Source organism: Dunckerocampus dactyliophorus, chromosome 10 (assembly GCF_027744805.1).
Source record: "Dunckerocampus dactyliophorus isolate RoL2022-P2 chromosome 10, RoL_Ddac_1.1, whole genome shotgun sequence".
Taxonomy (NCBI): domain Eukaryota; kingdom Metazoa; phylum Chordata; class Actinopteri; order Syngnathiformes; family Syngnathidae; genus Dunckerocampus; species Dunckerocampus dactyliophorus.
The window spans coordinates 21,062,029-21,075,736 of NC_072828.1; the positions used below are offsets into that span (position 1 = coordinate 21,062,029).

Here is a 13,708-nt window from a genome sequence, read left to right on the forward strand (position 1 = left end):
CTACCTGCAATTAATTCTGATAAATTACGAGTTAACTATAGACAAAATGCAATTAATCACGATTAAATATTGTAATCAATTGACAGCCCTACAAAGAACCATTAATGCTGCCAAACGTAAACAGTAGTCTAACAGTAACTAACGGCAGGGTCGGCCTCCTTGTAGAGGTCTAATGTTTGCCTGTTGGCCCCAGGCACCCGCTGCCCCTGGCATGCCCCCCTAGAGTGATGTTGAGAACAATGGCCAGACACTTTTATTGCCACAGACTCCTAATTAGAAGGAACGTTGTCGCCTCTCTCGTCTCTCTGAACACTGCTGCTGGGTTTCAAAGAGCACATAAAATATGTTGGGGGTTCACTATGATGATAACATGACCCAGGAAAAACACAACTGGTCCATCATCACCACATCACCAGCCTCCTAACTCTTTTTGCTCAGAACATAAGAACACATCGCCCCAGGAATGTAATGACATCATAGTGTAGTAGTTCTCCATTTTCCATTCATCCCATGCTTGTAATGTAGTATAGTACTGGCTGCAGGGTGCTAGCTCATCACACGCCACACAGGATGTCTAGTGCCCCATACAAAATGTCTTTATGCTTTTGTATTCCACAACTTTGGTTTTAAAAGCATCGTCCTCTATTTTCAATGTAGACCTTCAAGTTGTATACTGTACATGAACGTGAAGGGTTCACATGTGTATATACTAGGGCTGTCAAAAACGCGTTGATAATTTTTTTTGTACACGCGATTAATGTGCACATGTCCTGTTTGACCCTCGGCTCTCACTGCAGTTTGAGGAAATGCAGGCAGTTGATGTGAAGCCACAGTTGTGAACAAACACAGCAGAAATGGACAAAGTAAAGGGTATTTTGAATGATAAGTTTAGCTTCAAAGCCCTGGCAGATGGCTCCCTCGATGAGATCCTTGGCATGCGAGTGTCCTAACTAACTAGTGTTTTTTAGATGCGAGTCATCTTTCGGTTGATTTTTTGCTTTGAACTGCAAGCTAAAATTGGGGTTAGGAGCTGCTAGTTACCGATCAGCTATTTGGGGGCTTGTGTCAATGTGACAAAGGCAGAAATGAGCGAGTGCACACACGGCATTTAACAAGATGGAAGTAAAGGCGCGCGAGGGAATTTATTAGCCTTATTATTCCTATTTGTCAGATGTTGCGCATGTTCACGGCCAGGAACAGAGATCTTTGTCTCAAAAAGGTTGGTGACCTTGATCTTTCAAAGGTACACATATATAAAAACTTCTTTCAATATGCGATTAATTAAAGGTTAACTATGGACAAAATGTGATTAATGTATATAAATAAACCTGTAGAGGGAAGTCATTTAAGTCAAAGAGAAGTGATTTTATAAAACAAAATCCAAATTTTGCAGTTTGACTTTTTGCTAATTTTGTAGGCCTAGTATAGTTTGTAGTAGCTGTGGGTTTGGACTTACCTGGTAACCCCGCTTCTCAATCTCATTGATGCATTTGCTTATGAGCAGCGGCACCATGAGTCCGGTGTCCTCCCTCTCCACCACTCGCCATGCTTCCACACCAAAAACTTGGGGCTCCCTGTCTCCATCTGGCCCTCCATCCAAAGAGTTTTGCCACTGCTCCATCAGGCCCAGCTTGACATAGATGAGCCCGCGAGGCTCCAGCTTGACCGCCAGCTGGTGGAAACGTGTGACCCTGAAGAGTGCAGGCAGGACCACCGTGCCGTGGCAGCAGACACGGTTTCGTCTTGGCATAGGCTCCCAGCTGAACACAACCAGCTTCAGATGCTGGGCGTTCTCCAGCTCAATGTTGAAAGTGTGGTCCATGTCCAAGAAGGTAGTTCGACATGTGAGGAGCGCAGTTCTTGCTTTATTAACAGAGTCCACTTGGATGGCGCAGTAAACGTCACGAGAATCAATGCGAGGCGGTTTCAGGTCCTCTGCCCCATAAAAGTGCAGGCTCATCAGTCCAGAGATGTACTGGCTACATTTGGGCTGCTCTGTGAAGCTATAATGTCGGAAAGCATCAATGTCCAAATCTGTGCCACTTAGTTTTGAGCTTCCACCTGTTCCGTCTGTGTCCTTACCCCTCCCCCCCTTACTCTCAACAGAACCGTGCTTCCCAGATTTAGCCACCAGCTCAGGTGAATCGCCATCACTTAAGTATCCCCCTTTGCTGGCGGATTTGGAACTCCCATTGTTTTTCTTCTTACTGAAGCTGTGCTGTGTGGACACGCTGCTGTCAAGGTGATAGCGTGAGATCACATTTCGGCTGGCCTGCCCAACCCCAGATGCAGCTAATCTCTGAGAGCCAGATGTCTGGGGGGCTTCAGACCCTCCACCGGTGGCTCGGAGTGACTGGGATCTGTGCTCTATATGAGCACTTCCATTGGCGTTACTGCTGCTTTGGCCCTTGACGCTGAGTTTCCTACTGAGCTCTGGAAGCTTCTTCATTTTCATGGAGATCTTTCTGACCGTGCGCGGGGACTTGATCTTGTCTGGGAATGACCAGTTAATGGCGCTGCTCTTCTTAGTAGGGTTTGGGCTGGAGGGTGGGGAGAAGCCAAGAGTACTGCTCATGTCGGGAACATCTACGAAAGCAATAAAACAGTACAGAGAAGTTAAAAGCAGGCCCGGCATGTTTGATTTACATTCCCTTTTAGTGGCAGCAATATACATTTTGGCAGTGAACAAAGACATATAAACAAAGACACTAACTTCAAAGTACAACAGTTTGTTACCTAAGGGTAGGTCCACATAGAAAAATGACTCCTTAATTCTATCCATTTTGACCTTTCATACTCATAGAAAGTGCTGAACACTTCACAAAACTGTCTTCTTTAAGTGGACCTAGATGCACAGTTATGTTTCTTTCTGGTGAAGAAAGCAAAACAGCAGGAAAAGGTTCACCAATTCATTCAGTTATGTTAATTCCACAAGGATTATCTTGAGTCAGAAAACACCCTGTCCATACTTGCACTCCCTCGGTTGTGTACCTGCCTCCTTTCCATTTTTGAGGGAACACCTTGCAGCATGGGTTCATGGAGGATTAAGTCTGCATCACATGACTTGGCAAAGTCCTTTGATGACTGCTTTTAGAATTAACCCCATTTGGATCAGGCAAGAATGCCCACTAGATGCTAAATGGATGCCTAAACGATGCCAAGTTTCAAGGCTAAGGTTTTTTTTAAAGCTTTTTAATTTCTGAGAATAAACCTCAGAGGGAGATAGAGAGAAAAGAGGTGAGAAGAGAGATGCATAGCTTAACCCTGCCAAACTCACAGCCTCTATTTTCATAGGGGACCTGCAGTTCTATTCTGGGTTCCACAAGTGAGAGGAAAGAGGCAGAGGTGCAATAGCATGAAGAGTAAGCTGAGGAGCAGGAGCGGAACAGGGTGTAACCAAAGGATGGGGGACAAAGACACCCCTTGTCCAGGCACTGAGAGGTCTGTATGTTGAATTGGAGGGTTGGCAAAGCAGTTGGCGAATGTACAAGTGAACAGTGCTGTTCACTCACATTCCTCACCCAACCATGTTTAGCCTCCTTTCCCCCCTCACTCAGTAGCCTTCTTTATCCCAGCTTCCTGCCAATAATAGCCACAGAGGCGCTCTGAGAAGGGAGAACATGGGTGAAGAACAGTGTAGGGTACAGTAGAGTAAACGCCTTGTACGTCACTGCATGTACAACTGATGACATTATTTCTACAGAAATTACACGTGAAACACATTTAAAGAAAGGAGCTGAAAATACCCTTGGGAGTGCCGAGTAAGGCATACTTGATGAAGTGATCACTGTGATCAAATTAATTTACTGTGCAAAAGTCTTAGGCCCCTATTAGATTTTAGCAATAGTATAACATCATTCAGTAAAGTAATGCTGTAACGTAAAGTAAATAATACAAGGGTGGTGCTGTTACGATTCTGGTGGGGTGGCCAGTTCCACTGATGCCGATGTGAGTCAAACTAGATGGGACAAAGTTTCATGAAAATTGTTTTTGGATATTTTGGTCAATCTGTTTAGACCACAGGTCCTCATTAGCCAGCCTGCGGGCCACTCTCGGCCCCACCCAAACAACATAAACCATTCAGTCTAAGTGCCCGTTCATGCAGTACTGCCTTCGCTCTGCAGGAGGCAACAGCAAGGCGTAAGCGTCACAATGACACAGCAGTAGAAGATGACGGATAGCTTTAAACCAATATGGTGCTATCAACGCTATAAAAAAAAGAAAAGTAGACACTGAAAATGGGAATTTTAATAGCAACGTAAGAAATGTTTTGAAGGAATATCATCTTCGGAGGCAAACACCAAAACGTTGAGTCCATCTGCTGAGTTTGGATACACATACACAGAAATTACAAAACTTTGAAAGACATCTATGAGCAAAGCCGGACGCTGTAAATGAGATGGGATCTGTACTTTTGCTGTTATGCTAAAACATCTTTGTTTAAAACACCAAATTCCATGTTTGTGGAGTGCTATGTGTTTGTAAGTCATATAATATAAAGTCATTCAAAATGATGTGGTAACTCATGCCAAGTGAGCTTAATGGGCCCTAACATTTTTGAAACTGAGGCCCTCTTTGGTATGTAGTTGTGTATCCCTGGTTTAGACTATTTGCTGTTTTTTACGATGCCAAAATGACTGCTGTGAAACATGTAATCAAAAGTGGCAACCTCAGAAATTTTCACATTTGTATGTTTCGAAATACCATATTGACCCGAATATAACGCATTATTTCCCCTAGAAAACAGTCTTTAGTTTAAATATCAGATATAGATTATTAGAGTGTTGTCTTTTTATTATATAAGATATTTTACAAATGTGGTCTAGTGGTTTATGGATGCAAACCAACAGGCTGCCCTTGTGCGTGTCCACGGGGCACTCTGTCGTAAAGGGAGAGAGCGGAGCAAAGAGACAGCGCTTACGATGCATTTGCTCATTTGTCATTTCTTCATGTGCTTTGCTGTAATTTTAAGGCTGGTCCGTGTCCTTTGTCCGTGTAGTGTTCACGACTGCTGCTCTTTTAGAGTACATTTTGGAAGCTCTTCGTGTAATTTAATATTTTTTTAATTTAATTTTTTATTTAATTTGTGTTTTGTCACGTAATAAGTCACAAAAACTGCCCAAACATACACACATATATATATATATATATATATATATATATATATATATATATATATATATATATATATATATATATATATATATATATATATATATTTACACAGTATATAGGGCTACTTTTAAGATAATGATGATTAATAAAGCTGAAAGATCAAGGAACTGTCGAGCAGCTATTGATTTTGATTTTTGTCATTGATTTTGTTTGTGTTTTTTAGGTGTAGAAAAAAAGGGTTGTCCTTTATTTAGGGTCATTTTATAATCTGGTCAGTATGGTCCATTCATTTATATCAGGGGTGTCCACAATGCAGTTTTTTATTGGCCCTTGACAAGCGGCATAGAAAATGGATGGATGGATGGACACATTCTAAAATGTAATTTAACAGCAAAACTAAAAAAAAATATTAAAAAAAACATAAAAAAGTAATTTTACCTGAATGACAAAAAAGTTGTACTCTAATGAGAAAAAATTTTAATTTTACAAGAATAACGTTGTAATGTTATAAAGAAAAATAATGGCATTTTAGTAGCATAGATTTGAAATATTAAAAAAAATATATTATCTTTTTAAAAAGTTGTAATATTAGGTTGGGGATAAAGTTATAATATTATGGGAATAAAGTAAAAATGTTATGGGAATAAAGTCATATGTGTGTGAAATGTAAAAACAAAAAAAATATGTAAAAAACAATAGCAAAAATGTGAAAAAGAGTTCATACTAATAATATGCTTTTTCACCTATATCACAAAGCTGATTTTTTTTTCTTGAAATATATATAACTTCTTAACATGTGGGTTTACAATATATCAAAATGGCCCTTGCATCTTTTCATTTTTCAGTATGTTGCCCTTGGTGGATAAAGCTGGGACACCCCTGATTAACAACTTGGGAGAAACCAATAATTCAATATATACAAAAGAACATGAGCCCTGTAGGGTAGACTAGCCAGTGACATAGTTAATGACTGCTGCTTTGTTAATGACTGTGACACACAGCATACACAGCTGTATCTCCTGCAGCCTTTGGCCTTGTGGCAGCAGCCATGAGAGTAACACGACACTTCACTAACTGTGGTTCAGGGGCAACAGTTTGACACTCTACCCTCCAGGGCCATGTTCCTGGGTCAAAGGCCAGAGATCTGCATTCCTGTGGGTGACACGTGAGCCCTTTCACTGCGTCAACCTCCACCACCTGTATATAACATACGATCATGTACTCACTATATTAATATAACACAAAGCCAGAGTGCATGCTGATATGCATGCAAGAAGAAAACACTCGTGTCCTGACCCTGGCGATAGACTGAGCAGCCTGACTCTGCCGCCCTCCAACACAGGTGAGGAATTTATGACGAGGGCCTTTCACAACACTGGCACCAGTCAGGTGCAGGAAGAGGGTGTGTGTGTCTGTGTGTGAAGAATGATCAAATATGTTATGGTTAATTTGTCACAGTACACACGGGTAACATGGAAACATATGCATTCAGGTAAATGTAAGCCTATAAATTATTTTCTAGTGACTGTAAGATTGTATGTGTTAATCTGTTGTCACTGATGACCCCTAAAAGTAAAATCACTTGCTTTTACACAAAAACGCGTGTTAAATGCAAAGACCCGCAAGGCCATTGAATGCTGACAAACAAAAGGAATGTAAATAAACTTGTGAATTGCACACTTGTCCACTTGTTTCTTCACTTCTGCCCTGTGCTACTTCCTATCCACTTGGCTCAAAACCATCAGCAGGACTTACAGGGGCCGTGGGAGCTCGGCTGTTTAATCACGATGGTTACAAAACCCTCGCCAATATATCCAAGTATGCAGTTGCAAGCACAACATGGCCCTTTGCCAGAAGAGAGGTTGTAGTGCATGTAACAGTCTCTCTGCACTGACCAATGATTTCCTTATCAATATTGTAAATAAGCACATAAATACTGTAAAATGCTTAAAAAAAAAAACGATAATAGTAATAATCATACAAGTCAGAATTGAACCAAATATTTCAAGGCAAATATCAGTGCTGTCCAATTAAAACTTTGTATGTCAATAAAGTACCACAAACAACTGTTATTAGACAGCAATAGAAAGTTAGAGATAAGTTTTCACAGTCATTGCATAAGTTCACAGTGTACGTTTTAATGTGTTGATATTTTAAATGGACTCATAACTTTCATGTCTGGTTAATAATAATGAACATTTATTTTTGAGTCATGTGTGTTGCCCTCAGCTTGTGACAATGACATGTTTCCACAAAGCTCCCAATGTCATCAAAGCAATGCATAATTATTTGACCCCCTGCTTTTATTGGTAGGTTTATTTTAACAGACAGAATATCAACCAAAAAAAATCCACCGTTGTTTTTAAAGGTTAGAAATTATTTAGATTTGACTGGGTTGCTCACACCTCAGTAAGGATGTTAGTCCTTGTCCATTTACACATACTCTCCAAATCATGAGGCTGTCACTTGGCGACACAAAGCTGCTAAAATTGATGGATTCATGTCTATGCATGTAACTTTAATTACATTTTTAAATCAGATTACTAGAGAACTGAGCGGTTTGTATGCCTAAGAGAAAACTATGTGACCTAAAATTCACATTTAGCACCAGGCTATGGAATCTACTCTGGATTTAGAGTGTTGTTCTCACAATGTTGCTCCACTGTCTTGTTGACTTCCTCTCTGCCAAACCGTGCAGTGGTCAGCCAAGATTGGATTCTTCATTTCAACTCAGACTCAAGCTTGAGTGTAACTTTAGCAGTATGGGCTCATTCTCAAACGCAGCAGCCAGTGCGAGAAAAACAACCCCCAGAAAAAAGCTCTGATCCCATTCCGAGCGCTGGCTGTGTCAGATTGTACAACCTGCCACCAAAGAGAACAAGAGATTGGGAACACCACAAGCTTACAACCCCCAGAGTCCATCAATCATTATTCTCTATATAACAGAGCTTTCAAATGGACAAAAAGTCAGTCAATGGCCAGCACACGAGGAGTCTGGAGTGCATCCGGTGAGGGGGAAAAGAACCAGCCAGCCGAACAGAGGAAAACTATGGACATCAAGAGTCATCTACATCTGCACTACTTCATTAATTCATCAGACAACTTATTTGTGCTCAAACAAAAACGACCCTGTCAAATCTTTGCCAATGCGAAGAAAGTGAAGTCTTACACACTGATAATTATAAATAATCTGAAAATGAAAGACACAGAAACGATGGGCTAAAAAGAGTAAAGGGCAACACTGTGGCTGTGCTCCCGCTTTGGGAGTCAATGACATTGTCTGTGCCTGGGTCAAAGGCACCTATTCACAAAGTGCCATCGGGTGCATTTGTAAAGCAGTGGTGAGGGAACTACTTTTCTGAGGACATTTTAAATCAACAGTGCTTTATTAGGAAATTGACTAGAATCGACACAATTAATGGTGTAACCACTGCTAAGGCTGTCACAGTAATTAAATACTGTATACAACCTCCTTTTGAAAAAACTGACTCTAAAGCCAATTAGAACGTGACAAAGCACGAGACGAAGCAATACCACAACAAGCATCACAGATGTCTAAGAAAAGGTTGTCGTATAGCAAAAATCATTTTAGGGGTGTAACAATTCGTTGTAATAATGATTCCATTCATATCAATGTTTGTGGTTGCCGATACGATTCAAAGACGGTACTGGTTCAGTTAGAGCGATGCGATCCGAAACGATTCAGTAAGTTTAAATCGATTCAGTAACTTTTTAGCCAAAAATTCAACCGGTGTGACTGTGAAATAAACCTGGATACTGGTGGATTTAACTACGACACAGATGTCTTCAAAACGGATATCATAGGAGGCAGAAAACACAAGCCTTTGAAATACATGGATACACAACACCATTTGAGTTTCTTTGTAGACAATACACACAACACAGTTGAGTTCTTCAAAATCAATGGCAGCTCATTATATACATACAATAAGCCCCATTTAAACCTAAACACACGCAGAGGAAGAGTACTCAAAATACAATTTTGGATAAGAGCCAGGAGGACAAGCAGTTGGTGAGCAAGCATGTAGTGTTTCTTAACCAAGCGATATCGCTGACTACTGTCGTGTAATCAATATTAAAGTTCTTCCAGTCATCTTTACAAGGAGAACAAACATTCACGCTGCAGGATATGATGCCCAATTCATATTTTTTGTTAAAATCCAAACTTAGAATCCGAGTAGTCGTTCACGTTACCAAAAAAATACCACTTATTTTGTGTGTAATGTGAACACAACATGGCCGGGAAGTGACACAAAATACGATGTGGTGCGACATGGCCCCAATTCGTGGTCTCAGTCCTGGTGCATTTGTGTCAACTTCAAGGATTTTGTGCAACCACAGTCAACATTTTCTCAACAAAGTTATTTTGCGTAGCAGATTAAGAAGGTTATGGCAGTTTGTGGGGATTTTGCTGAGACGCCTGTTCCTAGAAGCGTGTGGGTGAGGTGTCATGGGACATTGACGTGAGCCGCTTCACTGAGCTGCAGTGAATCATGACTACATTTACATTGCAGGTTCCAATTTTTTTGCTCACATGCGACCTGTATCCGTGGAATTGCGCTTTTTTCAAATGTAATCCAGGCCTCTTTCGTATGTGGATATATATCCGATATGTATGCTCACACTGAACTTTCAGGTTGCGTTTTTCCAACGTGTACGTCATCGAAAGACATGAGAGTTGGAGAAAGGTCCTCACTGATACAGCCAAAAGTGCTTCTTATTATCCGAAAATTATTTTAAAAATCTGCGTCAGTGAAATTCCTCACGTCAATGTACCATCACTCCTAGCTCCTACTACTCACCCACACGCTCTTCAGAACAGACGTCACAGCAAGTTCCCCACAAACTGCCATAGCCCTAAGTCAAAAGTCTCACGCAGGACATGAAGAAGGAAGAGGGCATTGCTGTTTAACCATACACATAAAAACTTTATCCATTTTAGCAAATTAAAAAAGCTTCATCCATGTCCAGCATACTGTTGTTAACACTGCTAAATAGCACAGTGGCAACAGGAATCAACTGCAAAGTCACGGCAGCTCCCTCTTTTCACAGCCACCATAAATGCACAAGTTACCCACAGGATGACAGCCATACTCATGAGGACTCAGCTCAGTTCAACAGAATTCATCCACAATATAACCTATTGCACATTGGAAATGAGAAAATAGATCAGATCACAAGTAGGTCAAAGCTAAAAGTGAACATTAAAAGTTTTTTTCACAGGCGTTTAAAAGAAGAATAGTTATCTGACAGAAGTGCTGAGCATGCTACTGCAGCCTCCACTGATCTACTTAAGCAGGATGAAAAGGCCCAAATTATACTAGCAGATTTCATCTAGCCTATCTGACACCAATCAAAATGTGCAGGAATTTCAGCCTAATTTCAATTGGTTGTGTCTGTCATGATTAGTGCTTCGACTTGAACTTGAAAACTCTTTTGGGACTTGTTGTTAAGTCCTAATCTTACACAGAAAGTTGCTGAGCCACACAAGATGCAGACATAGTCAGGAATTAGAGGGCAATCTAGGACTAAACTCTTCCATTTTTATTTGTGAGTTGCAATTCTTACTGTACAATGTTTTAGGAAAAACAAAATTTGTCAAAGCTCGACAAGTAAATGGCTCCTTGCCGTAAAAAAGTGTTGTCAAATATCGTAATTATAGTCTCCGCTCAAGACGTACCAATTGCTTCAAACTACCACGTTGCCACATCAGAGAGATCAAAAAGTCGGAAGTTAAGAAAGCAAAAATACAAGCTGAGTTTTTTAAGAGACAGAGAGGCGTGTGCTGGCTGTCATCAATATTTAGACCAGAACAATTTCCAACAACAAAACTGAATAAACTGATTACTTTTTGAACAGTTGTAGTATTCTGCACTCCCCATGATGCTGCAATAGTTGACTACATTGTGTGTATATTTGCATACTATTGCATTCATTTCTTAAAATGATTTTTTTTTTTTATTAGCTTGAATTATTTTTTCCCAATTCTTATGCACAGAGCTGCTAACCACATGTCAATTTAGCAGCATAAAGTCATAAATTTGTCTTTGTTGCTATACTTTCGCCTCCCTGCAGTTTAACAAATAAGGGACACATACTTGATATAACCTCATCTAGTTCCATCAAACATAAAAATAATCATAAATACAAATAATATAATATTAATATTAATAAACACAATATATGTAAAGATAATGACTTTTGTTGGTAGGTATTTGTGCTACATATTTGACAATTGATATTGCATAAAAATGTTATCAATAGATTTGTACATTAACTATGTTTTTTTTATTTTCTGCCTTTAGTCCTGAAAGAAATTACATAAAAGAAAATTGAGCATAACAGCAAAAGGCAGAGAGACAATGACCCAGAGATGAAATGAGCTCTTGATGATGGTGGAACAAAAAGAAGGTAAAACACTGAACGTCACAAATAAGGCAAAAAAATAGGACCATAACAATGCCAAGATGGGTGTGCCTTTTTTACTTACCTAGAGATCTGCTGGTAGAATGTCCTCCCTCCTCCTGTGGTTTGCACGCGAGCATCTGTCTGTGCAGATGCACTGCCTCTGTGGAATGTGCAGCATTCCCCTGACTCCCATCTGCTGAACTACTTTCCTCATGAGACTCCGGGCCGCTGGCCTCTAGGGTTCTCCCACTGTGAGCCGCATCTCGTCCCTTGCTGGGTCTCCTCTGGGGCTCAGCTCGATGGGGAATGAGCAGCCGGACGGAGGGTCTGTTGGACACCTCAAGTTCGTCATCCTCAGGGATTGGGTTGTACCAGATTTCGCCCTCATCATCGGCATCATTCTCCTCTGCTGGGTCCACACTCCTTGGGTGAGGCGATGCCTTGGGCTGAGTGACGCTCACCTACATCCAGAGGGAAGCCAAAAAAAAAAAAAAATCAGGGCTGAAATTGTGATTAAAAACACACTGATATAGACTTGCAAACCAACTACCACTTATCCTGTTCAGGGTTTGTATCTCCGTTGGAACATCTCTGTGTGGAGTTTGCATGTTCTGCAAGGGTTCTCTCCGGGTACTCGCTTTCCTCCCACATTCCAAAAATATGCATGCTAGGTTAATTGGAGACTCTAAATTGTCTTGGTGTGAAGATGAGTGAAAAGTTGTTTGTGCATATGTGACTTGCGACTGGCTGGCGACCAGTCCAGGGTGTACCCCGCCTCTCGACCAAAGACAGTTGGAATAGGCTCCAGCATACCCACGACCCTAGTGAGGACAAGCGTTGTTGAAAATGGATAGATGGATATCTTGTTCAGGGTCAAGGGTGAGCTGAAGCCTAACCCAGCTTACTTTGGGCTGGAAAAAAACAAACATTCACGCTCATCTTTACACCTGAATGAAAAGCAGGCCTGCAGGCGCCTCGTGGTCGTGGGGGGCTCCCTGGTGCCCGCGGGCACCATGTTGGCGACTGCTGGACTGGACCGCAGGGGAACCATAAAATTTAGACCAAAACATATTTTACTGACTTTTTCAAAATCACTGGTGAAATGTAGAGGATCAGGTGCCTTCAGATGGGAGATGGTCGCTATAGGCTGGCTGCAGCAATGGGGTCGGAGCTGATCGGCAAAGGGGATCAATGTTTAAAAGAAAGTATTGACATATGCCGATACCATACTTTTTCACGGAAATCGGCTGATACTGATCGGTGGCCGATCTGTTGGAGCACCCCTACTGGGGACAATTTAGAGTCTTCACTTGACCAAAAATGCATGTAATTTGGAATGTCTTTGAATGTGGGAGGAAGCTGGAGTACCCAAAGAAAATCCACGCAAGCATTTAAACTCCACACATCGATGTTAGGGGTGTAGTCCCTCTAGGTAGGAAATAAAGAAAAACTATCTTTGCTAATGACCTGCACAATCCGCCAACTATCCAATGTATACAGTTCTAGTATAAGAAAAACCTTGAGGTTAACCTTGGGTAGGTGCAGGTGGTCTGGGCGTGATGATGCTCCCCCTGAACCTCTCAGCTGCTCTGGGGAGGGACTGGGAGGAGGAGGTAGCTGTGTGGAACACTGGCAGGCCTCCTCCTCAGCTTCTAGCTTGCCTTGCAGCTCTTCCTTAGTGCAATGGTTCTTTCCAAGGGAGCTCTGCTGCAGCCAGTTGCGCTTCTTGGCAACCGTGATGGTGTGGAGGTGTGGTCGCCATGTTGAAAGCTCAACGGCCTTGGCAGCCCCTTGAGTTTGGACATTCTCAATGACAGCTAAAGGAAAAGGTTAGATAATATGAGTTGGTTACCATCACCAAAGCCAAAGCCAAAAGACATTCAAAACATATTAACCGTGATTATAATCATTAACAGAATAATTGAGGTGCATTCATCAAACGTCGACTGTATTTAAGCTCAAAAGGAATTCAATCTAATTCATGCCCTGTCAAGTTGAAGGAAACATCTGAATCAAGAAACCAGAGGAGTGCTTATAGTAAATATTAATGCCATAGATACAACATCTTTTTTGATTGTGTCTCCTGTATCTCTTTACAGTCTTTTCGCAAACCTCAAAATCCACATATGGCTTGGACATGCCTGCGAAACGATCTATATTTTAT

At 41.2% G+C, this 13,708-nt stretch overlaps 1 protein-coding gene across 1 annotated transcript in view; it reads right to left on the minus strand.

Moving 5' to 3' along the window:
* Positions 1 to 13,708, minus strand: part of syde2 (synapse defective 1, Rho GTPase, homolog 2 (C. elegans)) — a 45,697-nt gene that overhangs the window by 24,044 nt on the left and 7,945 nt on the right. The window contains exons 3-5 of the mRNA XM_054789489.1: positions 13,075 to 13,361; positions 11,627 to 12,005; positions 1,457 to 2,586 (exon numbers count right to left, since the gene is read on the minus strand). Of these exons, the coding sequence (XP_054645464.1) occupies positions 1,457 to 2,586; positions 11,627 to 12,005; positions 13,075 to 13,361 (1,796 nt within the window). The remainder of the gene's footprint in view (positions 1 to 1,456; positions 2,587 to 11,626; positions 12,006 to 13,074; positions 13,362 to 13,708) is intronic.